At 39.8% G+C, this 26,303-nt stretch overlaps 2 protein-coding genes across 4 annotated transcripts in view; one reads left to right on the plus strand and one right to left on the minus strand.

The window, feature by feature from the left end:
- Nucleotides 1-2,071, minus strand: part of pnn (pinin, desmosome associated protein) — a 29,004-nt gene extending 26,933 nt beyond the window's left edge. The window contains exon 1 of one of the 3 annotated variants that reach the window (XM_069916852.1): nt 1,739-2,071. In XM_069916852.1, coding sequence (XP_069772953.1) covers nt 1,739-1,788 — 50 coding nt within the window. In that variant the 5' untranslated portion in view covers nt 1,789-2,071. The remainder of the gene's footprint in view (nt 1-1,738) is intronic. The other 2 variants (XM_069916850.1, XM_069916851.1) reach the window with 2 other exon arrangements.
- Nucleotides 2,072-2,261: 190 nt separating this feature from the next.
- Nucleotides 2,262-26,303, plus strand: part of trappc6b (trafficking protein particle complex subunit 6B) — a 35,394-nt gene continuing 11,352 nt past the window's right edge. Inside the window, exons 1-3 of the mRNA XM_069916859.1 lie at nt 2,262-2,475; nt 20,520-20,587; nt 25,667-25,784. Of these exons, the coding sequence (XP_069772960.1) occupies nt 2,380-2,475; nt 20,520-20,587; nt 25,667-25,784 (282 nt within the window). The 5' untranslated portion in view covers nt 2,262-2,379. The remainder of the gene's footprint in view (nt 2,476-20,519; nt 20,588-25,666; nt 25,785-26,303) is intronic.

Below are 26,303 nucleotides of genomic sequence, written 5' to 3' on the forward strand. Positions count from 1 at the left end.
TTCAATGTGGTCATGACATTCAGCATCAAATTTTACCATAATTATAGTAAACAGTAATGCAAGTCAGAGCAAACTAGCCAAAAAACACTTGTGAACTTCATAAGATCTTAAAGGTTAAAATCAATGTGGTCATGACATTTAGCATCAAATGTTACCCCTACTGAACCTCCTTGGACATTTCTAGAGTGCTTCATGTTGATTTGCATGGAGAACTGACAAACGAACAGATATACATGCATAAATATATATTAGATTAATACAATTAAATAATTGTAATATTTTGGCATTCCATAGATAAATATGTATTCTCATACTAAATATGTATTCTCGTACTTCACACTTGATTGAGTAATTAAATCTTGTGTCTAACTGCAATAGCTATGATACAATAAGTAATAATGTAATAATTGTGATACATTAATTAATATATTTTAATCAACTTATGTATGTGCAAGTGTAAATGTAGTTATTTCTGCTTAATGATTTAAAATACTTAAATTCTCAATAAGAATGTATCATATTACAAATAAATTGAATTTTCTATATACATTCATGGACAATTACAAACACCTAAACGTATAAAATTACATTTTTATGGTGTTTATAGTTTAAAAAAATTCCTTAATTCTCTATGGGACATTTGCAAATTGATGTGATTTAAATGTTACAGAGCTTTAGTGGCTACATAATAAAAAAACAACAATGCTGGAGTAACTCAACAGGTCATGCAGCATCCATAGGAGGTAAAGAAAAGTACAAAATTTTGGGGCTGAACCTTTCTTCAACGTATGAGCAAAAGCAGACAGGCACCTGAATAAAAAGGCTGGAGGAGAAGGGAAGAAAGGGCAGGAGAAGAAGAACTGGCCAACATACAAAAGGTGATAATTGGACATGGATAAGACAGGTGAGAATTGATTGGGGAAGGGGTGACTCTGCTGGAGGAAAGGAGACAGAGGGAAAGAGAGAGAGACAGACAGTGGGAGGAACAAAGAAATAGGGGTGGAGGAACATGGGGGAAGGGCAGGGGTGGGAGAGGCCTAACAGAAACTGGAAAAGTCAATGTTTGGAGGGTGCCCAGATGGAATATGAGGTGGTGTTCCTTCAATTTCTAGTGGTCTCAGTCTGGCAGTGCATGAGACCAGGGACAGACATATTGGCATGGGAATAGGGTGAAGAATTGAAGGGCATTGCCACTGGGAAATCCCCACTATTCCAGTGGATAAGGTGCTGAATGAAGTGATCTCAGTCTGTGATGTAGAGGAGACCACAATGGGAGTACTGGATGCAGTAGACGACCCCTGCAGATTCAGAAGCAAGGTGCTACTTCAATTGGAAGGACTGTTTGCTATCCTGAATGGTGGTGAGGGAGGTGTGAGTGGAAGTGTAGCACTTCCTGTGATCACATTGAATCAAGGGGGAAAATGGTGGGAAGGGATGTGAGAGTCACAGAGAAAGTGGTCCCTGTGGAAGGCAAGAGGGGAAGATGTGTTTGATGGTGGGATCACATAGTAGGTGACTGAAATGACAGACAATATTTGGATGCAGAGACTAATAGGGTGGTAGGAGAAGACCAGGGGAACCTTTCCTGATAGTGCATAAGGGCTGGAGTGGACTAGGGCAGATGTGTAGGTAATGGAGGATACAAGATGTGTAGGTAATGGTGTCTTCAGCTGCTGAGTTTACTTATGGACATCTTGAAAATTCCACTTCTAAACTTTTAAAATATTTGTTTTCTCACCTCTGCCAGCCTTGACCAAAAGTGTTAACCCCATTTCTCTCTCCATGCATGTTGTCAAGCCCACCGATTGTTTATGGCATATTCTGCTTTTATTTCAGATTTCCAGCATCTGCAGCTTTTGTCCAGTTTAATCCTATTTCCATTCCTTAACTGGCAGTATTAGGATGTGCAGCCGATAGTGACATTGATGAGGAGGATATATATTGGAAGAAAATCACGAACATCTGCAGACACCATGATTTGACGTAAAAACACAATGCTGGAGAAACTCAGCAGGTCAAATAATGCCCTTTATAGAGCAAAGGTAGATACATAACCAGCGTTTCGGGCTTGAGCCCTTCAACGAAAAGTGAGAAAGGAAAATCTTGTGGGGGGGGGGGTAGGGATGGGGGTGAGTGGGTGGTGGGGTGGTGGTGTTGGGGGGGGGGGGGAGAGAGAGAGAGAGAGAGAGCGACCTAACAAGGCCAGCTGACCAATCGGAAGTCACTGTCGTCGGGCCGGAAGTGGCGCAGCGTTGGGATGGTAACCCGGAGGGCGGGGATTGTGAGAACTGTCAGTCGCCGCTGGCGCTTCGTTGTGTGGCTCTGGGATCCTGGCTCCTGCTCCTGCTCCTGCTCCGGACTGACCCTCCCGCTTGAAGGATGAATAAGCAGGAGATGGCGGACGAGGCTCTCTTCCAGTTGCTTCATACCGAGATGGTTTCTTACGTTTATAAATGGGCGGAGCAGGGAGAGATGGTGAGAAAGCAGCCGGGGCACGGGGTGGGCAGCTGCAAGACGACCATAGTCGGCCTCTCCCCATAGGGTCTGCTGTGTTTTCATCATCTGGCATCAAACTAATTCAAAGACAAACCTCTAACATTATTATCAGGGAAGGGTCCAGTTTTATTTAAATTTTATAAAAACTATTGTCAAACAGCCTTTTCCAGAATCCAGATTTGACATCTCACTATTCTGATAACTCAATGCTAAATGAACGTTAGTTAAGTCTAAGGTCCTACCTAAATTGCAGAATTAAAACAAATACAGCAGGATTGCAGACAAGATGCTCCCAACTGCGAAAAAGTTGATGTTGGTAATTTTGCAAAAATCAGTAATCTTTGGGAGAGGTGAAAAAACTGAAAGTACACACATGCTTCTTAGTGTTTGCTGTCCCAGAGTTTTACTGCATGGAATGGCTCCTTTAGCCCAACTCGTACATATTAACCAAGTTGTCTCCCCAAGATGGATTGTCATCTTCCAAATCCTTCTTATTCATGTATCTGTCAAAATGCCTTTTAAACCTGCCTCTACAACTAACTCTGGCAGCCTCTTGGGCCCTTTATAAATCTTCCCTCCTCACCTTAAATCTATGCTCTCTCGGTTTAGATACCCCTAGATAGGGGGTTGCGTGGGGGACTATGACTATTTATCTATATCAGAAAAAGCATAATTTTATTATGGTTTTCTTGTGTCTCCTGTTGAGAACCAGTGGCTGACCTTTAGTTGTCACGCTTAAAGGAGGATTAGAGAGTGAGTGGCAGTTTGCACAGGTGGTGGGATGGGGAAAGGATAAGGAGTGGGGAAAGATGTGGTTGGTTTCACTCCCTCTGTATAACACCCTGGAATGAGGAGGTGCAGTACCAAAGCTTTCCCTGATACAGCTCTGGGAACAGATTCTACCTGCATGATAGTTGTGACTTCCCTTTGAGATGGACTGACTCAGAAATTTCCACCATTTTGCCTGTTTTCTGACTGTTGCTGACCTGGACATGCATGAGCCAATCTCTGCATGTATTCGTTCCTCCCATCAATTGCTGAAGTTGTTTCTGTGCTGCCACTGTCTCTCCTTTATGGCTGTGGCATTTGGAACAGTCAAATTTGGCTTGTGACTGAGACAATCAGTCTGCAAAGTCATTGGTGGTAGTACTTGTCACGAATGCTTTGGCAAAGGCATGTGATGGAGGCTAAATGTTGTAGAATCTGCTGTTCCTGCAAAATCACAATTTAGTTCTGGCTTTAGTTATGTGATTGAGCATTTGTTCTTACAACATTTGCATGCGTACTTTAAATCTCAGGTGAATGTTGGTGTCATTTTAGGTGCTACCTTTGTCACAAGGTCTTTTTGGTATGTCTTACTGCATTATTGCACCTCCATCAAATTTTCTGCAGTTTTTGAGCTATACTTTAAAATAAATTGAAACTGTTTGGCCAAGGGCAATTACATTGCAGAACAACGGTCAACTGAATATGTAGTTGATCTCCATTATTCAGTAACATTTGTATTTGTGCATACTCCAAATTGTTGTCAACTGATTTACTAAAGTTAGAAGAAGATGGACGGACCTTGCGCACAACATCTACAAAACAAAAGTCCTCTGTCTACTGTTTCTTGCTGCTCTTAGACAAGAAAGATTCTGGCAAACACGGAACACTTTCCATTATCTCCCAACAAAGGGAAATGTTGATAGTTGAATTCACCTTCATCTTCACTGCACCAGCACAACCATTAGTAAATTGAAAAAAAGGAATATTTGAAGATGGAGAGCTTGCCTGACACAGAACTTGTGATATACTGGGCAGCACTGAACCTTGAGATTCTATGTTCTTATTCTTGCACCATATTGAACAGGCTCTTCATGACACTAATGTGGTCTCTGCAAAATGCTCCAATTTATCTGCAAGGTCAAGTGATCCAATATCAGTGGCTTCTACCAAGCTAGAAACCTGTATCAGAGACCCTATTGCACTCCATCAGCACAGAATCAGAACTTGTTGTCATGAACATGTCACAAAATTTGTTGTTTTGTGGCAGCATTATAGGGCAAATATTGCTATAAATTACATTGCAAAATATAGTGCAATGTACCAGGCCATGATGCAACCAGTCAGAATGCTCTCCATGTTACTCCTATAGAAATTTGCAAGAGTTTTTGGTGACAGTACTAAATCTCCTCAAATTCCTCATGAAGTATATCCGCTGGCGAGTCTTCTACGTGATTGCATCTATATGGAGGCTCCAGGACAGATCCTAAGATGTTGACCTGCAGGAATTTGAAGTTCTTGACCCTCTCCTCTGCTGCCCTTAAAGACTGGTTTGTGTTCTCCTGATTTCCTCTGGAAATCCACAATCAGCTCCTTAGTTTTGCTAATATTGGTTGTTGTGACACTACTCAACTAGTCGATCTATCTCTCTCTTGTATGCTTCCTCATTGCTGTCTGTAATTCTGCTAATGACCATGGTGATGTTGACATATTTGTAGATGCCATTTGAATTGTGCCTAACCACACGCAGTAATTGGTGAGTGAGGAGAGCAATGGGCTAAACATGCATCCTTGAGGTGCGCTTACATTGGTTGTCAGTGAGGAGGAGATGTAATTGATGATTTGTACTGACTGTGGTCTTCTGATGAGAAAGTCAAGGATCTCGTTGCAGAGTGGGGTGCAGAGGCCCAGGGTTTGGAGCTTGTTAACCAGCACTGAAGGAATGATGGTGATGAAGGCTGAGCTGTAGTCGATGAGGAGTAGCCTGATGCATGTTTTGCTGTTGTCTTAGTAATCCATTGCTGACTGTGAGTGAGATTGCATCTGCTGTGGAGTAATTGTGGTGGTAGGCAAATTGCAGTGGGTTCAGATCTTTATTTGGGTACGAGTTAATTCTGGCCATGACCAACCTCTCAAAGCATTTCACCACAGAAGACGAGAATGCTACTGGGTGATAATCATTGAGGCTCTTCTTGGGCACCGACTGGGATGATTGATGCCCTTTTGAAGCTGCAGTGAGAGATTGAAAATATCTGGGAGCACTCCAGCTAGTTGGTTGGCACAAATTTTTAGTACCCTGCCAGGTTTGCCATCAGGGCTTGACGCCCTGTGAGGATTCACCCTCTTGGATGAACTGACATTCCAAACTCTGTTGGGAAGGCTGTATTACTCATGCGCCTGACACTAGGCCTCTCCAGTTTCTGCTAAACTTTCCCCTCCATCTTTTTCCTTTTGCTTTTCATAATCACTTTGGGTTCTTTCTTCTCAGCTGCTCTCTGTACCTGCCTGTCACCCACACCTTCCTTCTTCAAGTTCTACACACGCTTCTCTTCCTCTCTCCTAACAGAGCACATTGTACTCGCCCTCTGCCTCTCCCTCCCAATCATCTCCTAGCTTCTTACTTTTTCAAATTCTTACCCCCCCTCACCTTTATTCAACTATTACATGCCAACTGGGTACCCTGCTCCCTGCTCTCCCAACCCTTTTATTCAACATCTGCCTGTTTCTTGTTATTTGTGATGTAAAGTTTTAGCCTGAAGTATTGACTATTTTATTGTCATCTATGGTGCCTGACTTGTTGAGTTCTTCCAGCATTTTATGTGCTATTCCAGTTTTCCGGTATCTGCAAATTTTTTTGTTTGCCGAGAAGGATTCTAAAACAGGCAGTTGTTCTGAGCTCTGTGAAGGGAAGAAATTACTACATGGACAGAGCTAATGGTTCAAAGAAGTGCTTAATGGTTTCTTTTTAAAATAAAATGTGACATTTTTACTAAAACTTGGGAATCACTGATCCACAATGGTACTGATGATCTTGAGTCCATGTATCAGGAGGGTAGAACCTTGTGCGAATGATGGAAGGGTGCACTGCCTCGCAAACTGCCCACCTCTATAGGCCCCTCCAGCTTCATTTGCAGAAGAGCTTGTAGTTACCACATTGACCTCATTCTGAGCTCATATAACTGGAGACCTGTATTAGCAAGCCATCCTTGATCCCAAAAGTCTCCAAAGGTAATACAGTTGATGACTTTTGATGGTGTTTGTTGATAAGGTGAAAAACAACATGCCAATTGTTCATAATTGTTTAGTGCTTTTCATTGATTGTTGCTTATCAAATATTAAAGAACATCTAGTCCCTGTACCTAATGATGTAAATAATTGCTGGCTAATAAGTACCTAAATTATATGGTTGATTTGGCCCGAAGGACCCATTCTGTGCTGTATGACTCAATGTCTCCTTGTGTAACTGCCTTGGGATGAAGGCTTAACATGTCAGTAATGTCTGATATCAGTTCCATGGAAAGACTAGCAACACTGTGTACATTATCATTATGGTCAGCTGTACCTATTGGTCTAGCAATGATGACTGGTTCCAAAGAGCAGGCTGTGGCAAATGCTGTGTTTAGTGCATTCTATTCTGAGAGATTTTATTTTTTGAAGACACTGGGAAACTAATTGCCTTCAACTCTAAAAACTGCATTATGTGGTTTATATCTCAGAATTCGAAGAGAGGAAGTGTAAAGCTTTGCACTCATCAGAAACAGATCTTTATTTGAGTGAATTCTCATTTTTACAAATAATTTTGCTTTGCATCATCACTGCATTTTGACTTAATGTGCGACATTATGGTTGAAGTCTGTGAAAAGCATGAGAAATTGCCGAGCAGCTGGATTGAACATAGGAAGATAGAAGTTAATTTTGGTCATTGGAAGACGACTAATATAGCTTTAGGATATTACCGCAGGAGTTCCAAAAGGCACTGTTCCAGGATCAATAATTTTCGACTTCATCCATGACCTTCATGCATTACAAGGTCAGTGTTGTGGTTGGACAGAGCACAGCCTCTTTGGCAGTTCTTCAATAAATAAAATGGTTTATGTCATCATCCTGGCACATGTAGTTGAGATAAACAAGAGAGACTACATATACTAGAAATTGAAGAACACACAAAATGCTGTTGAAACTCTGGGTCAGGCAGCAAACGATCGACGTTTCAGTCCAAATCCCTTCTTCAGGAGCCTGATTAAAAGGGTGAGGGGAAGGAGCACAGGTTGGCAGGTGACAGGTTGGCACGCTGGAGAAACTCAGTAGGTCACGTAGCATAAAAGTAAAGGGTAACCAACATTTTGGACCTGGGCCTTTCCTCAGGAACATGAGGAGTTGTTCCTCTAATTTGAAAGTGGCTTCAACCTGACAGTATAGTAGACCATGGGCAAACATGGGAAATGGAATTAAAGTGATTGGCTGTTGGGAGATCTCGGATGTTTGCAGTGGGCAGAGTGGAGGTGCCACCCCCCCCCCCCACCACAGCCAATTTATGCTCAGTCTCCATGATGTAGAATATATCATACCTGATGCAGTAAATGACTCCTTCAGATTTTCAGGTTAAGAGATGTGCTGGCAGTTGGAATCTCAGAGAGAGGGAGAGAGACTGAACAGTGTCAGCCAGGAGAAGCTTGTTGGAACTGAAGCCAAAGCTCCAGAGTGGCGGATGGTTGGAACTGCTATCTGTGTGTTGTTTCTCTTGGAATAAGAGGAACAGAAAGGAACTCTGTGATAGTCTGAAAGAAAGAGGTTATCATCTGGAGAACCCTGATGAGGCAAGTTTCATCAGCAAGACATTGAGGTGACTCAGTTGTGGAAATCCTGGAACAACTCGTTTCTCTTTGCAAACCTACAAGAACCTTCCTGAGCGGTAAATATTTACCTTTTGAGCACCAAAGCCTGATGAACTTTATACATGTAAATTCTGTGCACATTTTAGGAATGGCCTGCAACCAGAGAACTTGGAAGAATGAGGTGAGATTGAACTATGAACCAAAGAACTTTCCTTAAATTTACACACACATTACATACACATGCGCTTAGAATTAGAAGGGGGTTAAGTTGGGTAGTTAAATTAACAGTTATAAGTTAAAGTTTGATTCTGTTTTCATGTTTAAAGATAATTTAAAAACAACTTTTGTTTAAGTAACCATTTGTCGTGGTGAATATCTATTGCTGCTGGGTTTTGGGGCCCTTTGGGCTTGTAACACTAGTTAGCTACTAAATCAAACTGTATTTTGGAAATAATTAACTTGTTAATAGCTCTCTAAGAAAAAAAACCATGAAAATCGTATTAAAATTAACTCATTTTGTCTCTTAAAAATACCTCTTGTTCTTCATTCCAAAAGAGCAAATAATGAAGGATTATTTTGTAGCATTACTTAGGCTTGCTGAATATGTGAATTTTGGATCTGAAGTTTGGAAGCAGATACCATTTGCACAGCAATCTTGGCAGAAAACAGATGTGCAATGGATCTGCTAATGACACTTTCAACGCATGAATTTTCTTTTATAGTGGAATCCTCTTTGAATGCTGCTAAGAATGATAAGAATATAATTTTATAGTTCTCCAGGTCTTCTTGTGTAATGCAATCAATGCTTTATTCACAGAATACTTTCCATTTAAAAATGTGAGTAAACTCTATCTTTATTAATTTTCTTCGTTTAAAAACAGAAAGGAAAAGATTTGAGGCCACTCCTTTGGCAACTCGATAACTACGTGTCAGTATGATTTTATGATATGATTGAGGGTATGTAGCAGATATGAGTGAATTTTAACATTTTCTATCACTAAGTGATACAAAGAAACTTGACAAAAGCTTATTTGAAATCCTGAAGAGCGGGGTCTAATGTTTAGAAGTGGGTTGGGTTTCATTTGGAGGAATATTTCTCATTGGGAAGGACAAGACACAGCTGGGCAACTAATAGCTACTGGAGGAACAGTGTATGAAGGAAGTTCATTGTAGGTTGCAATCATACAGGAAGAACAAAAGGGAACAAACAAAATAAAAACAAGTTGAAAATAGTTTAATAGTGAGATAATAGAAGAACTAAAATCACCATACCATATTATGATGTGAATGTCTTTAAAGAAATACAGTGCTCTCCATAATGTTGAGGACAAGATTTTATTCAAGGTTATTTGTGCACATTTTGTATGCATTTTGGTTTGACCACGTAGAAATTACAGCACTTTTTATCCATAGTTCCCTTATTTCAGGGCACCAAAATGTTCGGGTTATATGGTTTCACAGGTGTTTGTGATTACTCGGGTATGTTTACTTGCTTCATGGTGCAGGTATAAGAGAGCTAGGCTTGCTTCTAGGCTTTTGATCACCTTTGAAGTCTGTAGTTGCCATTCTTCAACATGAAGACCAGAGATGTGCCGATGAACATAAAGAATCCATTATGAGGCTGAAAAACAAGAATAAAGCAGTAAGAGACATCACCCAAACCTTAGGATTACTAACATCAACACTTTGATGTTGATGGAATCTTAAGAGAGGAATTAGGAAAGCTAAAAGAAGGTACGAGAAAACTATGGCAAGCAGGGTGAAAACTAATCCAAAAGAGTTCTACAAATATGTTAATGGTAAGAGGAAAGCTAGAGACAAAATTGGTCCCTTAGAAAATCAGAGCGGAAAACTGTGTGTGGAGCCTAGAGAAATGGGGGAGATATTGAACAATTTCTTTTCTTCGGTATTCACTAAGGAGAAGGATATTGGGAGATGTGAGATAAAAAAAGCAAATTGGGTAAATATGGGGAATATAGAGATTACAAAGTCCAAAGCCCGCTGCGCAGCTCAGACGGCAAAGTCCTCCTCAGCGACAAGATCTCCATCCTCAACCGATGGTCAGAACACTTCCAATCTCTTTTCAGTGCCAACCGCTCAGTCCAAGATTCCACCCTGCTCCAGCTCCCTCAACAGCCCCTAAGGCTAGAGCTGGATGAGGTTCCCACCCTGGATGAGACATAGAAGGCAATCGAACAACTGAAAAGTGGCAAAGCAGCAGGTATGGATGGAACCCCCCAGAGGTCTGGAAGGCTGGCGGCAAAACTCTGCATGCCAAACTGCATGAGTTTTTCAAGCTTTGTTGGGACCAAGGTAAACTGCCTCAGGATCTTCGTGATGCCACCATCATCACCCTGTACAAAAACAAAGGCGAGAAATCAGACTGCTCAAACTACAGGGGAATCACGTTGCTCTCCATTGTAGGCAAAATCTTCGCTAGGATTCTACTAAATAGAATAATACCTAGTGTCGCCGAGAATATTCTCCCAGAATCACAGTGCGGCTTTCGCGCAAACAGAGGAACTACTGACATGGTCTTTGCCCTCAGACAGCTCCAAGAAAAGTGCAGAGAACAAAACAAAGGACTCAACATCACCTTTGTTGACCTCACCAAAGCCTTCGACACCGTGAGCAGGAAAGGGCTTTGGCAAATACTAGAGCGCATCGGATGTCCCCCAAAGTTCCTCAACATGATTATCCAACTGCACGAAAACCAACAAGGTCGGGTCAGATACAGCAATGAGCTCTCTGAACCCTTCTCCATTAACAATGGCGTGAAGCAAGGCTGTGTTCTCGCACCAACCCTCTTTTCAATCTTCTTCAGCATGATGTTGAACCAAGCCATGAAAGACCCCAACAATGAAGACGCTGTTTACATCCGGTACCGCATGGATGGCAGTCTCTTCAATCTGAGGCGCCTGCAGGCTCACACCAAGACACAAGAGAAACTTGTCCGTGAACTACTCTTTGCAGACGATGCCGCTTTAGTTGCCCATTCAGAGCCAGCTCTTCAGCGCTTGACGTCCTGCTTTGCGGAAACTGCCAAAATGTTTGGCCTGGAAGTCAGCCTGAAGAAAACTGAGGTCCTCCATCAGCCAGCTCCCCACCATGACTACCAGCCCCCCCACATCTCCATCGGGCACACAAAACTCAAAACGGTCAACCAGTTTACCTATCTCGGCTGCACCATTTCATCAGATGCAAGGATCGACAATGAGATAGACAACAGACTCGCCAAGGCAAATAGCGCCTTTGGAAGACTACACAAAAGAGTCTGGAAAAACAACCAACTGAAAAACCTCACAAAGATAAGCGTATACAGAGCCGTTGTCATACCCACACTCCTGTTCGGCTCCGAATCATGGGTCCTCTACCGGCACCACCTACGGCTCCTAGAACGCTTCCACCAGCGTTGTCTCCGCTCCATCCTCAACATCCATTGGAGCGCTTACATCCCTAACGTCGAAGTACTCGAGATGGCAGAGGTCGACAGCATCGAGTCCACGCTGCTGAAGATCCAGCTGCGCTGGATGGGTCACGTCTCCAGAATGGAGGACCATCGCCTTCCCAAGATCGTGTTATATGGCGAGCTCTCCACTGGCCACCGTGACAGAGGTGCACCAAAGAAAAGGTACAAGAAATCTCTTGGTGCCTGCCACATTGACCACCGCCAGTGGGCTGATAACGCCTCAAACCGTGCATCTTGGCGCCTCACAGTTTGGCGGGCAGCAACCTCCTTTGAAGAAGACCGCAGATCCCACCTCACTGACAAAAGGCAAAGGAGGAAAAACCCAACACCCAACCCCAACCAACCAATTTTCCCCTGCAACCGCTGCAATCGTGTCTGCCTGTCCCGCATTGGACTTGTCAGCCACAAACGAGCCTGCAGCTGACGTGGACTTTTTACCCCCTCCATAAATCTTCGTCCGCGAAGCCAAGCCAAAGAGAAGAGAGATTACAAAAGGTGTAGTTTTAAGGCTTTTGAAGAATATAAAGGTGGATAAGTCTCCGGGACCAGACGGGATCTTCCCCAGGACATTGAGAGAAGTGAAGGAGGAAATAGCAGAGGCTCTGGCGGTAATTTTCCAAATGTCATTAGATATGGGGATAGTGCCGGAGGATTGGCGCATTGCGCATGTGGTTCCGTTATTTAAAAAGGGTTCAAGGAGGAAGCCTGGCAACTATTGGCCTGTAAGTTTGACGTCTGTGGTAGGTAAATTAATGGAGAAAATTCTTAGAGATAGTACTTATAAACATCTGGATAGACAGGGTCTGATCAGGAGCACTCAACATGGATTTGTGGGAGGAAGGTCATGTTTGACCAATCTGATTGAATTTTTTGAAGAGGTGACTAGGAATGTGGATGAGGGTAGCGCAGTGGATGTTGTCTATATGGACTTCAGTAAGGCCTTCGATAAGGTACCACATGGAAGGTTAGTTAGGAAGGTGCAGTCTTTAGGTATAAATTTTAAGATAGTCAAATGGATTGAACATTGGCTGAAAGGGAGAGGCCAGAGAGTGGTAGTGGATAATTGTCTGTCAGGTTGGAGGCCGGTGACCAGTGGTGTGCCTCAAGGATCTGTATTGGGCCCATTGTTGTTCGTTATATACATTAATGATCTAGATGATGGGGTGGTGAATTGGATTAGTAAATATGCAGACGATACTAAGATAGGTGGAATAGTGGATAATGAAGAAGGTTTTCAAGGATTGCAGAGGGATTTGGGCTGCTTAGAAAAGTGGGCTGAAAAATGGCAGATGGAATTTAATGCTGATAAGTGTGAGGTGCTTCATTTTGGTAAGAAGAATCAGAATAGGACATACGTGGTAAATGGGAGAGCATTGAGGAATACAGAAGAGCAGAAAGATTTAGGAGTAACGGTACATCGTTCCCTGAAGGTAGAAACTCACGTGAATAGGGTGGTGAAGAAGGCTTTTAGTATGCTGGCCTTTATCAATCATTGCATGGAATATAGGAGTTGGGAGGTGATGTTGAGATTGTATAAGACGTTGGTGCGGCCTAATTTGGAGTTCTGTGTGCAGTTCTGGTCGCCTAATTATAGGAAGGATATAAACAGAGTGGAGAGAGTGCAGAGAAGGTTTACCAGAATGTTACCTGGGTTTAAGCATCTAGAGTATAGGGAGAGATTGGACAGATTATGTCTTTATTCTTTGGAGCGTAGAAGGTTGAGAGGGGATTTGATAGAAGTATTTAAGATTATGAAAGGGATAGACAGAGTGGATGTGGATAGACTATTTCCGTTAAGAGGAGGAAAGATTAAAACAAGAGGACATGAGTTAAGAATTAAGGGGCAGAGGTTTAGAGGTAACATGAGGGGGAACTTCTTTACTCAGAGAGTGGTAGCGTGTGGAATGATCTTCCGGGAGAAATAGTGGCGGCGGAGTCAATTGTATTATTTAAGAAAAGGTTGGACAGGTCTATGGATGAGAAGAAGATGGAGGGTTATGGGCATTGTGGAGGTAGGTGGGACTAGAAAGGGGTGTTTGGTTCAGTGCGGACTAGAAGGGCCTAATGGCCTGTTTCCGTGCTGTAATTGTTATGTTATGTTATTAAGAAGAAAGCGCATACTGTATTGGTGAGCTCAGTAATTGCAGAGGGATTGATATTCCAAGGAAGACTCCATTGCTGATGACAGAATTCTCCACATAATGAAGAAAAATCCACAAATGTATGTCTGACAGATCAAAACCACTTTTCAGGAGACAAATGTGGTTATGTCAATGACAACTGTCTGCAGAAGAATTCATAAACAGTAATACAGAGGCTACACTGCAAGATGTATTGTATTGAAGCTGCCACTTCCTGTTGCAAAGAACACAGCACACAGAACTAGTGCAGTTAACTCTTTATTAGACACCAAGTTAACCTGAGAGAACCCTTACTGCTTTCAGCCTCGTAAGCAGTCTCTGGGGGTCTCCATCCAACAAAGGGATGCATCAACTTTTATACACTCGGGGGAAAAAAAAACTTTTATACACTCGAGTAAATAAGTTGGAACTAAAAGATTACATCATTATTCTATATGTAAGGTAAGTAACACTCCTTGTTGCCCCTTACCCGATAATCCCTTTATCAAGGTGGAGTAATAAGAACACTGGATCACATTTACTCCACATTGTGCAAAAACATGCATTCCTTCTCTCCACTGCCTGCATTCTAAAGCCATTTGTTGGTGCCTTATGAAGGTTGTAACAGTCTGTATCATATTTATGGTGCCTTCCCTTAATCTCTCAGACATCATGCTTCCATTTTGTATTTTAATTCACTCTAATACTTCTAAATTATTTTAATATTCATTTTAATTCTACAGATGCAAACCATTGCAAAGGTGGAATGCTTTGGATCTTGGGCAGTTCCTTTATGCCTCCACACTTTGCTCTTGCCATCACTCTGATATAGGTTAATCTTGGTCTCATCTGTCCACAGGACCTTTTTCCGGAATTCTCCAAGTTATTTTCAATATTTCTTCACAAACTGTAATTGGGCCATTCTTTCTGTGACTAACTAGTGGTTTGTACCATGCAGTGTATCCTCTGGTATTTCGTTTTGTGAAGACTTCTGCAGGCAGTTTTCATTGACCTATCCACACTTGCCTCCAGAAGAATGCTTTTGATCTGTCAGACATGCATTTGGTGATTTTTTTTTTCTTCTTCTTCTTCATTATGATGTGAATTCCTCTCTCATCAGCAGTGGAGGCCTTCCTTGGAATACCAGTCCCATACTGAGCTCACCAATATGCTTCTTCTTAATGATGTTCCAAAATGTTGATTTTGGTAATCCAAAGGGTTAGGTGATGTCTCTTACTGTTTTATTCCTGTTTTTCATCCTCATAATGGCATCTTTAACTTTCACTGGTACAACTCTGGTCCTCATGTTGATAAATGGCAACTATAGACTCCAATGGTGATCAAAAGCTTAGAGGCAAGCCTAGCTCTCTTATACCTGCACCACTGAAGCAATTAAACATATCTGAGTACTCACAAACACCTGCAAAGCCAAATGTTCCAAACATTATGGTGCCTTGAAATAAGGGAACTATGTATAAAAAGTGTTGTAATTTCTACATGGTCAAGCCAAGTGTTTACAAGTAACCTTTTTTTTAAATTAAAATTTTTTTTTTCACACTATGAACAATATTAACCAAAATACACACAAACATTTCCCTCTTGAATATATAGTGTCATTTTCTCCCCTTCCCCCTTCCCTTCCCTCCCTCCTTCCCACCCCCCTCCCTACCCACTAAACATTCAACATATGCAATACAATAAACCCATTAAACAATGTCATCACACAATGAAAATAAACAAGAAAATTGTGTCATCTACGTTTACACACTTCTTCTACACACGTTGTCTTCTCATTCTAACATTTTAGGGGGTGGAGGTCCGCGGTAGGCCCTCTCTTTTGTGTTCCATGTATGATTCCCAAATTTGTTCAAATACTGTGATGTTAGTTTTTAAATTATATGTTATTTTTTCCAATAAAATACATTTATTAATTTCTATGTACCATTGCTGTACTCTCAGGCTCTCTTCTGATTTCCAGGTTGACATTATATATTTTTTTGCTACAGCTAAGGCTATCATAATAAATCTTTTTTGTGCTTCATCCAATTTGAGGCCTAGTTCTTTACTTATATTACTTAGAAGAAAGATCTCTGGATTTTTTGGCATGTTGCTTTTCGTGATTTTACTTAATACCTGATTTAGATCTTCCCAAAACTTTTCCACTTTCTCACATGCCCAAATTGCATGTACTGTTGTTCCCGTTTCCTTCTTACAGCAAAAACATCTGATACTGTTGTGTCCCATTTATTTAACTTTTGGGGCATGATATATGGCCTGTGTAACCAATTATATTGTATCTTGCGTAACCTCGTGTTTATTGTATTTCTCATAGTTCCGGAGCTTTTCATTTTTTATCTTTATGTTTAGATCTTGTTCCCACTTTTGTTTGGGTTTACAGCTTATTTCATCGTTCTCTTTCTCTTGCAGCTTGATGTACACGTTTGTTTATAAATCTTTCAATTATCATTGTGTCTGTAATCACATATTCTGGTAACCTCAGCCTGCTTCCTAATTTGTCCTTTAAGTAGGTTTTCAGTTGGTGGTATGCAAACATTGTACCGTGAGTTATACCATATTTATGTTTACAAATAACCTTGAATAAAATCTGGAATGTGCACTTTAATTTCAGGTGAATTGTTTGATTACAAATTTAAAACTGTGGAACACAGGGGCAAATAAAGGATAAAAAAGTATATTTGTCCCAAACATTATGGTTTTTAGCCTGAGCGTGCATCTACTAATTAGTAATTACTAATGAAGGTAAATCAAAGCAACTAAATGTAAGGGTAAAATGTAAATTTTAAGTGTAAAATTAAGAAGGTTATCCAAAGTTCAGAATTTGATATTTACTGTGAGAAAAAATTCTGGATGAAAATTAATGACAATTTGATAGGTGGAACGCTATTCTCTACTGAATATTATTGACAATGAATTTTTTTCATGCGACTTCTTTGGTAAATTTGTGATTTATATCATTAAGTTATTTCTGTATAATCAGCAAGTGAGAATTAACTGTTCCTTCTGTGTGTAGAAGGAAGGCAAATGCCATCCTGGGGAGACAAATAATTACTGCAACTCTAGTAGGTAAATCTGAGACGTGCAAACTGAGTACCTGCCAAATCTAATGTCTTGACTTACAATGAAATTATTTTAAATAATCAATGAACAAAATAGATGGACTGTTCAGTCAATCCACACTGTCATCTTGAATATTCAGATGATAATGTGACTGAAACAGGTATTTAAAATTATATATAATCATTTTGAAAGTTCAAATTAAAACACTAATTATTTTTAACTTGTAAGTAGGAACAGGAAATGTTATTGATTGCAAAGGAGAGTTATACAAGCTTGAGAAAGTATTAAAAGTGTTTTGGATATGAAAATTGCTCTTCAATGCAGTTCATTTTTAAGGAAATAACACAACCCAGCCAAGATCGCAGTCTGTTGATTAAATACATGGCATAAAATTCACAGTAGAAATTTAAAAAATGTGTTTTGGAGATTGGAAGTCTTTTTCCCTCTATCCTACTGGATCATACAGAAAGGTTGATCATTTGGCATTGATTTTAGAACAAAATGATGGTGGGATTTGCAATGAAGGAAAACTTTGTGTTTGTCCTTCAAAAGTTTTGACATAATTGAAGCACTGAAAAAAGTGTCTTACTCAAATTTATGGTATTGCCTTTCCTTTGTACCTAATGTAATTTTCTGCTCATGCATCTGGAATCAGTCTATCTTTATTTAAAGAAACCATATCCCCACTTATTGATGGTTAACATTCCACAATATAATGTTTCCATTTGTTGTATTTAGTCTTTTTATAGGCATTATATATTAATGACCATATCTAGTTATGGTGAGCTTAAAGCTTTCAGTTTGCGCTTAAAAATTGGCAGATAAAGTAGTCCTTTTTGTTTGTTTCTTGATCATGGAAAATTCTTGCCTGGTGTAAGAGTGAGTGAATATGAAAATCATCTTTTTAGCTATGATACAATGAGGTATACCCTTAATGACATTTCACAAAGTCCAGGATCTTTCCCCTCTAAGTGTGTCTAGTGGCTGAACCTGGGGAGGATAAAAGAATGATTTGATAATATTTTTGATTTAATTTTATGCTTTGTCTATGAGAAGGCACAGTTTTCTATTGGTGTGGCTCCAAACCTGTATTCTTGAGTGACTTCAGACTGATAATATTAGCATTTTGTTTTGGAGAAAAGTGGTTTGTGATTATAATTACACTCTTAATATCAAAATGGAATGAATAGTATTTGGAGGCAGTTTACCCAAAAATGCTGGAGAAGCTCAGCAAGTCATGCAGCATTCTTTATGTAGCAAAGATAAAGATACCGAACCAATGTTTTAGGTGTGAACCCTTCATCAAGGTATGAGCAATTTAAATAAAATGGTGGGGAGGGGGAGGAGCAGGGGAGGAACACAGGCAAGAGATAATAGGTGGATATGGGTAAGAGGGTACAAGAGGAAAAAGCTGAGAAGTGACAAGGGGGAGGGACAGCTCTGAATGAAGAGGGAAGGGGTGGAGAACTGGAGGAAAGGAGACAAAGGGATGGGGAAGAGGAGAGTGGCCTGATGGAAACTGAAGTTGTTGATATTTATACCATCTGGTTGGAGAGTGCTTAGATGGAATATTGGAAGTTGCTCCTTCAATTTACGGGTGGCCTTGGTTTGTCAGCCCTGTAGCTAAGGACAGACCTGTTGGCAAGGGAGTGGAGCACTGAATTGAAGTGGTCAGCCAGTGGGAGATCCCTGCCATTTGCTGTGGGTAGGGCAAAGGTGTTCAGCAAAACAATTTCCCAGTCTGCGTCCAGTTTCTCCAAAGTAGAGAATGCCAAAACAGGAGCATTGGAGGCGTGTAAACTTTTCTTGAGTAAATTTAAAGCTAGTGGGTGTATATTTTTACATTTAGAACATAAAAATATGAAAACTTTGATAATTTTTTAAATGCGTCATTTAGAATACAGGAATGCTCAGGATGCTGAACAATTCTCTTTGGAACCAAGCAATTAAATGAAATGCTGTTAAAAATGTTTAAAATTTTAATTAAAAAAATCTAGACATACTGCTTGGTTACAGGCCATTTCAGTCCTTGCTGCCCAATTACACCCAATTAACCTACAACCCCTGGTATGTTTCGAATGTTGGGAGGAAATTGAAGCCCCTAGGGAAAACCCACGCAGACATTGGGAGAACGTAGCAAATCCTTCCAGACAGCATGGTATTTGAACCAAAGTCCCAATTGCTGGCGCTGTAACAACATTGAGCTAACTGCTATGCTAACCGCGCCACCCTGACTGTTCACTCACAGATCTCTGACTAGTACCCTGATACAAATTGTTGCATTTTTTGATAATTGAATTGAACTTTCTGCTCCAGAGGTGGGCAACCTTTTTTTAAACTCACGTTACACCTTGAGTATTCCCTATGCCATAAGTGCTCTATGATTGGTAAAGGATTGCTTAAAGTGATATTTGAGTGGGAAGGGAAGGTTGAAAATCGCTGCTCTGGATCTAATTGTTACTGAAATATTTTGCTTGATAAAAATTGTAATTTGTCCATTTCCTTTGGAGTTATGAAACCGTCCAAATAGCGAGTCCATTAGGTACGATTAGAACAGTGGTTTTCAAACTTTTTCTTTCCACATATACCGTCTTAAGCATTCCCTTATTAATTACAGAGCACTTATGGCATTAGGGATTACTTAAGGTGGAATGTGAATTAAAAAAAAATTGCCCACTCCTGTAGTTGCTGGGTGTCTTGTGACAGATTATATTGTATATAGATATGTTTTAAAGGAGATAAATTGTGGCAGGTTTTTTGTGAAGGTCACAAACACTTCACAACACAGATCTCATTTAAAATGCCAGAGTTCTGCTCAAGCCAGACAGTCCAGGCTTCCAATGCCTTTGTAAAGACAATGGAAACTGCTTTGCTGAAGGACTTCACAAGCAGGTGTTAATTGGACATGCTAATGGATTATTGTTTTGGAAAGCAAGAGATGAACAGACTCAGAAGTTGGGTCTGGTGCTGCGGTCTGAGTGCAATTTGCTGTTCTTAGAGGGTCATGTGGTTTTCTCTGTGTGAGAGAGAGAAAAAGAAAGAGAGAGTTCCGTTCTACAGTTAGGCAGCTGGAACTGGAACATGACAAGCTGGCAAACTTGTGGAAAAACCCCATTTTGAAGATTGATTGTGAGTTCTTAGTTTAGCCTGTTCAAAGCCCTTATGGTCTATACAAGAGGAGATGGGTGGCTGTATAATGTTTCACTTGAAATGAGGGAAACAAAAATGAACTCTGTGATGACCTGAAAGAAAGAATTCATCATCAGGAAAACCCTGATGGGCAAGTGTCTTCGGCAAGATACTGAAGTGGCTGATCAGAAGGAATCAATTTGTGTCCAACGAGCAACAAATCTCTGTCTGAAAATCGACAACCATTTACTATAATCACACACCTAGGCCAGGGAAGAAGGGATATTGGGGCTTTACATGTGTTTTTCCAGTAATTATACCTTTTATTTATTTTTAATTTACAAGAATTCCATTTCCCAGCAATGTGTTGGAGTTTAAATTTGTGTTATAGTGCTAATTCGGTAATGTAGCCACAGCATTCTTGTCATTTAGATTGGGATGAAAAGGATAGGAATAAATTTTTTAATATTGCATTATTGAAAGTAGAATATAGAATCAGCAAGTTACTTTCATAATTTTTTTTTAGGCCTTTCTCTTGCCAATATAGAAATATAATGCACATAAATACCTCTAGGTTCATAGGTTAAACAACCACTTGTTAATTTTTTTTCTCTCCTCTTTCCTTAGGAAAGTGGAAGATGTGTTACCAAGCTGGAAAACATGGGATTCAGAGTAGGACAAGGATTAATAGAAAGGTAATAATTAAGTTTATTAGAAAAAAAATACAAGTATTCCCCACTTTATGAAACTAGAGTGTTCCTATGGAACCTTTCATAAGCCGAAATGGCGTAAAGCAGAGAAGCAATTGCCATTGATTTCTATGGGAAAAAATTTTGAGCATTCCCTGACCCAAAAAATACCTCACCAAATCATGCCAAATAACATATAAAACTTAAAATAACACTAAAATTTAGTAAAAATCAGGAATGGTATGATAAATGCCCAGCCTATATAAAGGAGAAATAATGTATGTACAGGGTAGTTTCACTTAGCAGAATTGAGAAGACAGTGAGTTCTGACAGCCCCTGCTCTGTGACAGCTCAACTGGCTTCTTTCTCGTAAAAGCAAATTTGTATAAAGCGAGTATTTGTAAAGTGGGGTATACCTGTATATAGCAGAAACAATAAATGATGCCCTCCACAATACAAAACCCTCCAGGGCCAATTTGCATCAGGGAAGCCTCACTTGAAAGTTAAAGAGTGGTTTGCAAAGTTGCAACTCCAAACTATGGTAAACTGCAGGAGAGTTAAAACATAAAAAGTCTGCAGACGCTGTGATTGTAGTAAAAACAGAGATGCTTGAGGAATTCAGCCAGTCTCGCAGCTCAATAGGAGAGGAGGAGAACTTCTTCAGGGTAGACATCCCTTGAAAAGATTTCACAGTGAAGCACACCTCACACCTTAAGGAAAGGCTCAGGCTCGAAACGTCATTAATATATCTTTTTTAAAAAAATTTGTTTCCCCCATAAATATGCAGAGTAAACTCTCCCATAAATAAAATCAAACTTTTTCTTACAAAAAAAAAACAACCCTCCCCCCTTTTCACAATATAGATTCACACTCACTGTCAGGGCTTACATTTATGTTGACCATAAAAAATTCTATATGGGGAAGTCACTTGCATTTATAGTATAACAGCATCTATTATTATCCTTTTCATTATTATAATTAAAATTATAATATGATCTAAATATAGCTGCCATATCTTGATAAATATTACATATTTGTCCTTTAAATTATATGTATTTTTTTCCATTGGTATGCAACTATTCATCTCAGTAGTCCATTGTGCTTTATGTAGAGGGGGATTGGATTTCCAAGTAATTGCAATACATTTCTTAGCCAGTGCTAGGGCTATTTTAACAAATAAAATTTGGAATTTAGTTAGTCTATTGCTTATTTCAATTAAGTTGCTCAAAAGACAAATCTCCAGGTCACCTGTGAAGGCCACCCGTTATTCTTGTTAATATTTCAGTAATATCTTGTCAGAAAGGTCTCACCTTCACACACAACCATGTAGCGTGTAAAAACATACATATTTCTGACCCACACCTAAAATACATCTCCGACATTTCAGATTTTGGTTTATGCAACTTCTGTGGTGCGATATATAATTAGTTTAGGAAATTATATTGCACTAATCCGTATCTTGCATTTATAAACCCCTATCAGGCTGACATCTTTCCATTATTGCAATCAGACTTCCATCTCTTTCTCGATCTCTGTAAACCTGGTTTTGCACTTTCATTCTGAAGAGCATAGTACATCTTAGTTATAAATTTAGGTTTATTCCCCAGCCAAATCATTCATTCCATTTCACTAATTTGAAGTGGGGCAAAAATTGACCCCCATTTTTCTCTTAGATACTCTATATTCATTTCTTAATTGTTTGAAAGACACAAGAGATCCCTCCACATAATAATAATCAATATATCGTATTCCTTTATCATACCATGAATTCAATATTTTGTTACCCAGATTCATGGGCAGCCACACATTTTTACATAATGCTGTTCTTAATGATATACCTTTTTTTCCCTAATACAATCATTTATTTCTTGCCATATTGTAATCATATGTATCAATTTAGGGATATCCGTCATTTTACAACTTTCCACTTGTAAATAAAATCTTATGCTGTTTCCTCTTTTATTGAATTCAATTCCATTTGGATCCAAGAGGGGGAACTGCCTTCTTCAAAGAAGAATGATAAAAATCTTGCTTGTGCTGATAAATAGTACTTCTTAAAATCCAGAAGCCTAAGTCCTTCCAGTTTATAGTCCCATGTTAGCTTTTCTAATTAAATTATTGGCAGTTTATTATTCCATAGGAATTGCTTTATGTAATTATTTAATAGGTTAAATAAATTTTTAGGTCGTGCAATAAATAATGATTGAAAAAAGATACTGTGATCTTGGCATCACTTTCATTTTAATACAATTTACTCTTCCCACTAAAGTAAACAGCTGGTCTTTCCATTTTTGTAAATCTCTCTGTATTTTTTTATAAAAGAGGAGTATAATTAAATTTATACAAGTTCTGTAAATTATCTGTCATTACCGGTACCGCACGGATGGCAGTCTCTTCAATCTGAGGCGCCTGCAAGCTCACACCAAGACACAAGAGCAACTTGTCCGGGAACTACTCTTTGCAGACGATGCCGCTTTAGTTGCCCATTCAGAGCCAGCTCTTCAGCGCTTGACGTCCTGTTTTGCGGAAACTGCCAAAATGTTTGGCCTGGAAGTCAGCCTGAAGAAAACTGAAGTCCTCCATCAGCCAGCTCCCCACCATGACTACCAGCCCCCCCACATCTCCATCGGGCTCACAAAACTCAAAACGGTCAACCAGTTTACCTATCTCGGCTGCACCATTTCATCAGATGCAAGGATCGACAATGAGATAGACAACAGACTCGCCAAGGCAAATAGCGCCTTTGGAAGACTACACAAAAGAGTCTGGAAAAACAACCAACTGAAAAACCTCACAAAGATAAGCGTATACAGAGCCGTTGTCATACCCACACTCCTGTTCGGCTCCGAATCATGGGTCCTCTACCGGCATCACCTACGGCTCCTAGAACGCTTCCACCAGCGTTGTCTCCGCTCCATCCTCAACATTCATTGGAGCGACTTCATCCCTAACATCGAAGTACTCGAGATGGCAGAGGTCGACAGCATCGAGTCCACGCTGCTGAAGATCCAGCTGCGCTGGATGGGTCACGTCTCCAGAATGGAGGACCATCGCCTTCCCAAGATCGTGTTATATGGCGAACTCTCCACTGGCCACCGTGACAGAGGTGCACCAAAGAAAAGGTACAAGGACTGCCTAAAGAAATCTCTTGGTGCCTGCCACATTGACCACCGCCAGTGGACTGATATTGCCTCAAACCGTGCATCTTGGCGCCTCAAAGATTGGCGGGCAGCAACCTCCTTTGAAGAAGACCGCAGAGCCCACCTCACTGACAAAAGGCAAAGGAGGAAAAACCCAACACCCAACCCCAACCAACCAATTTTCCCCTGCAACCGCTGCAACCGTGTCTGCCTGTCCCGCATCGGACTTGTCAGCCACAAATGAGCCTGCAGCTGACGTGGACATTTACCCCCTCCATAAATCTTCGTCCGCGAAGCCAAGCCAAAGATTCCTAAATATTTGATTCCTCTGTCTTCCATTTCAATCTACTACCTTTTTGATACCTTTCATAATCAACATTTTTCAATAGCATTATCTCATTCTTGTCCATATTTATTTTATAACCTGATATTCTTCCATATTTTTCTAATATTGTTTGTAATTTTGTCAAGGATTCAGCTGGGTCAGTCACATATAATAGTACTTCATCAGCAAAAAACCTAATTTTATGTTCTTCCTGTCCAAATTTGAAACCCTTAATCTCTGCCAGTGGCTCGATATTTGGGATATAAAATGCTGGGACAGGATAATATTAGTTCTTGTCCCGACTCCCCAGCTCTGCTGGGGTTCACCAGTCCTGAGGCCATTCTTATGCTGCTCCCTTTTGAGCTTTCGCTCCATGTTTCTGGTTTAGTAGAAAATTCCTCAATTTTTTTTTTGTTTTTGGCTGCCTTGGTTTCTTAGTACTTGTCCATTTTTTAATGAAAAAATTCTCAATTTTAAAATTTCTTTTTGATACTCTTCATGGAGAGCTCAATCAAAACACATCTGTCTAAGTCCTTCACATGGCTACGTCCCTGTTGGTAATACATCTTTACCTTATGGACACCGCAAGACTGGCTGGGTCAGTCAGCATCTCTGTGTTTTAACTGCAGATGATTTAACTTGAGATTTACCTTGTCAGCATCAGACAGAGTTTTCTATGAATTAAGGGCCATTTTGGTCATCATTTGCGTATTGGACTAAAATTCTCTAAATATGAAATGGAGATTCCTAACAGCTAAATAAAAGTTATCTTTATGTTAATTCTATATATATATTTTTTTGCTGACAACTGCTTCTCAGATCTTCTCTTTGGCTTGGCTTCGCGGACGAAGATTTATGGAGGGGGTAAGAAGTCCACGTCAGATACATAAAATACATTGACAACAATTTAAGTCTAATTAACACATAAAATAAAATAAATATTCAAAGTGGTGATTTATGATGGTCTTGAAGTAGATTTTCTGATCTTGGAAGCTAAGCAGGCAAGGCCTAGAATCTGCCTAAGAACACCAGGTGCTGTAGGTTTCTGTGAGGGGCGCTGGACAAAGTGGTGACTCTCTGGCTGCCTTACGGTAGACAAAAGTTAAATAATTTCATGTATGCTACATTATTAATGTAGTATTACGTGACAATAATGGAACCTTTACCTTTACATATGGCCTGTCCAGCTGTTTTGCAGTCGTTGCCCCCCTCGACACATAAATGGAACGCTGCCATGCTGAACAATGATTGACCATGTCAATGGAATTTATACTCCTGAACATATGCCACAGTTATGTTGTGTCATATCGAAGCGTTTTTGATAATAGGGCTGATTGAAATAGAAGAAAATGGATTATGCTGTTCAGGCCATTAAAACCATTGTTTGTCATAAACTGTATTTGTTATAGTGAAAATGTGCTTTGTCTTCATATACCTGAATGTTTTATTTGTAAACATGAAATATTTTTAATTAAAATCCTAAAAATGCAATTTTTTTCATTGGAATGTTGGCAGAATGATATTCTTGGCAACTTGAATGGTACTAAACTTGTCTAATACCACTGGATAAATGTTTAACAAGGCAATAATACCTTCATATTTTATCTGGTTTGATCACAGATTTACAAAAGATACTGCACGATTCAAGGATGAATTGGATGTTATGAAGTTCATTTGTAAAGATTTCTGGACAAGTGTATTTAAAAAACAGATTGACAATCTTCGTACTAACCATCAGGTAAATAGTTTGGGTATGTTTAAAGAACATAGCAATTAAATAATTAAGTAATTGTTTAAGTTTGTTCAATTAAGTTTGTTTAAATCTGTATTTTGCTAGCTAATATTTATTACTGAAAGTTGAGAAATAGTAACATATTGTGATCATTCTACATTATTTTGTTTGGCAAGTTTTGTCTTTTTAAACTAAAATTCACTAAGGCATGAAGACTGAGGCAATAAATGTCTTAAAAGGTACAGGAAAAGATCATTGGAACATATTAAGCAGTGTACTGTTTCAGAGTTGATGCAGGTAAAATCATTACAAGGCCTCTGTGATGCAGTAAAATTCTACTAACTGGATTTTGGTGAGTGTAACCAAATGCTGCATTCACTGTTCACTGCATTATCCTGAACCTATTTCACTGTCTGAGTTTTAGAATTTCAGCAAGTTTCTGCTCCAAGATGACTGGAATTGGGAAGACCTTTCTGAATGTTTTTTTTAATTGACTGTAAATGTAAATTGAGCTACTGTCATAAA

Source organism: Narcine bancroftii, chromosome 2 (assembly GCF_036971445.1).
Source record: "Narcine bancroftii isolate sNarBan1 chromosome 2, sNarBan1.hap1, whole genome shotgun sequence".
NCBI lineage: Eukaryota > Metazoa > Chordata > Chondrichthyes > Torpediniformes > Narcinidae > Narcine > Narcine bancroftii.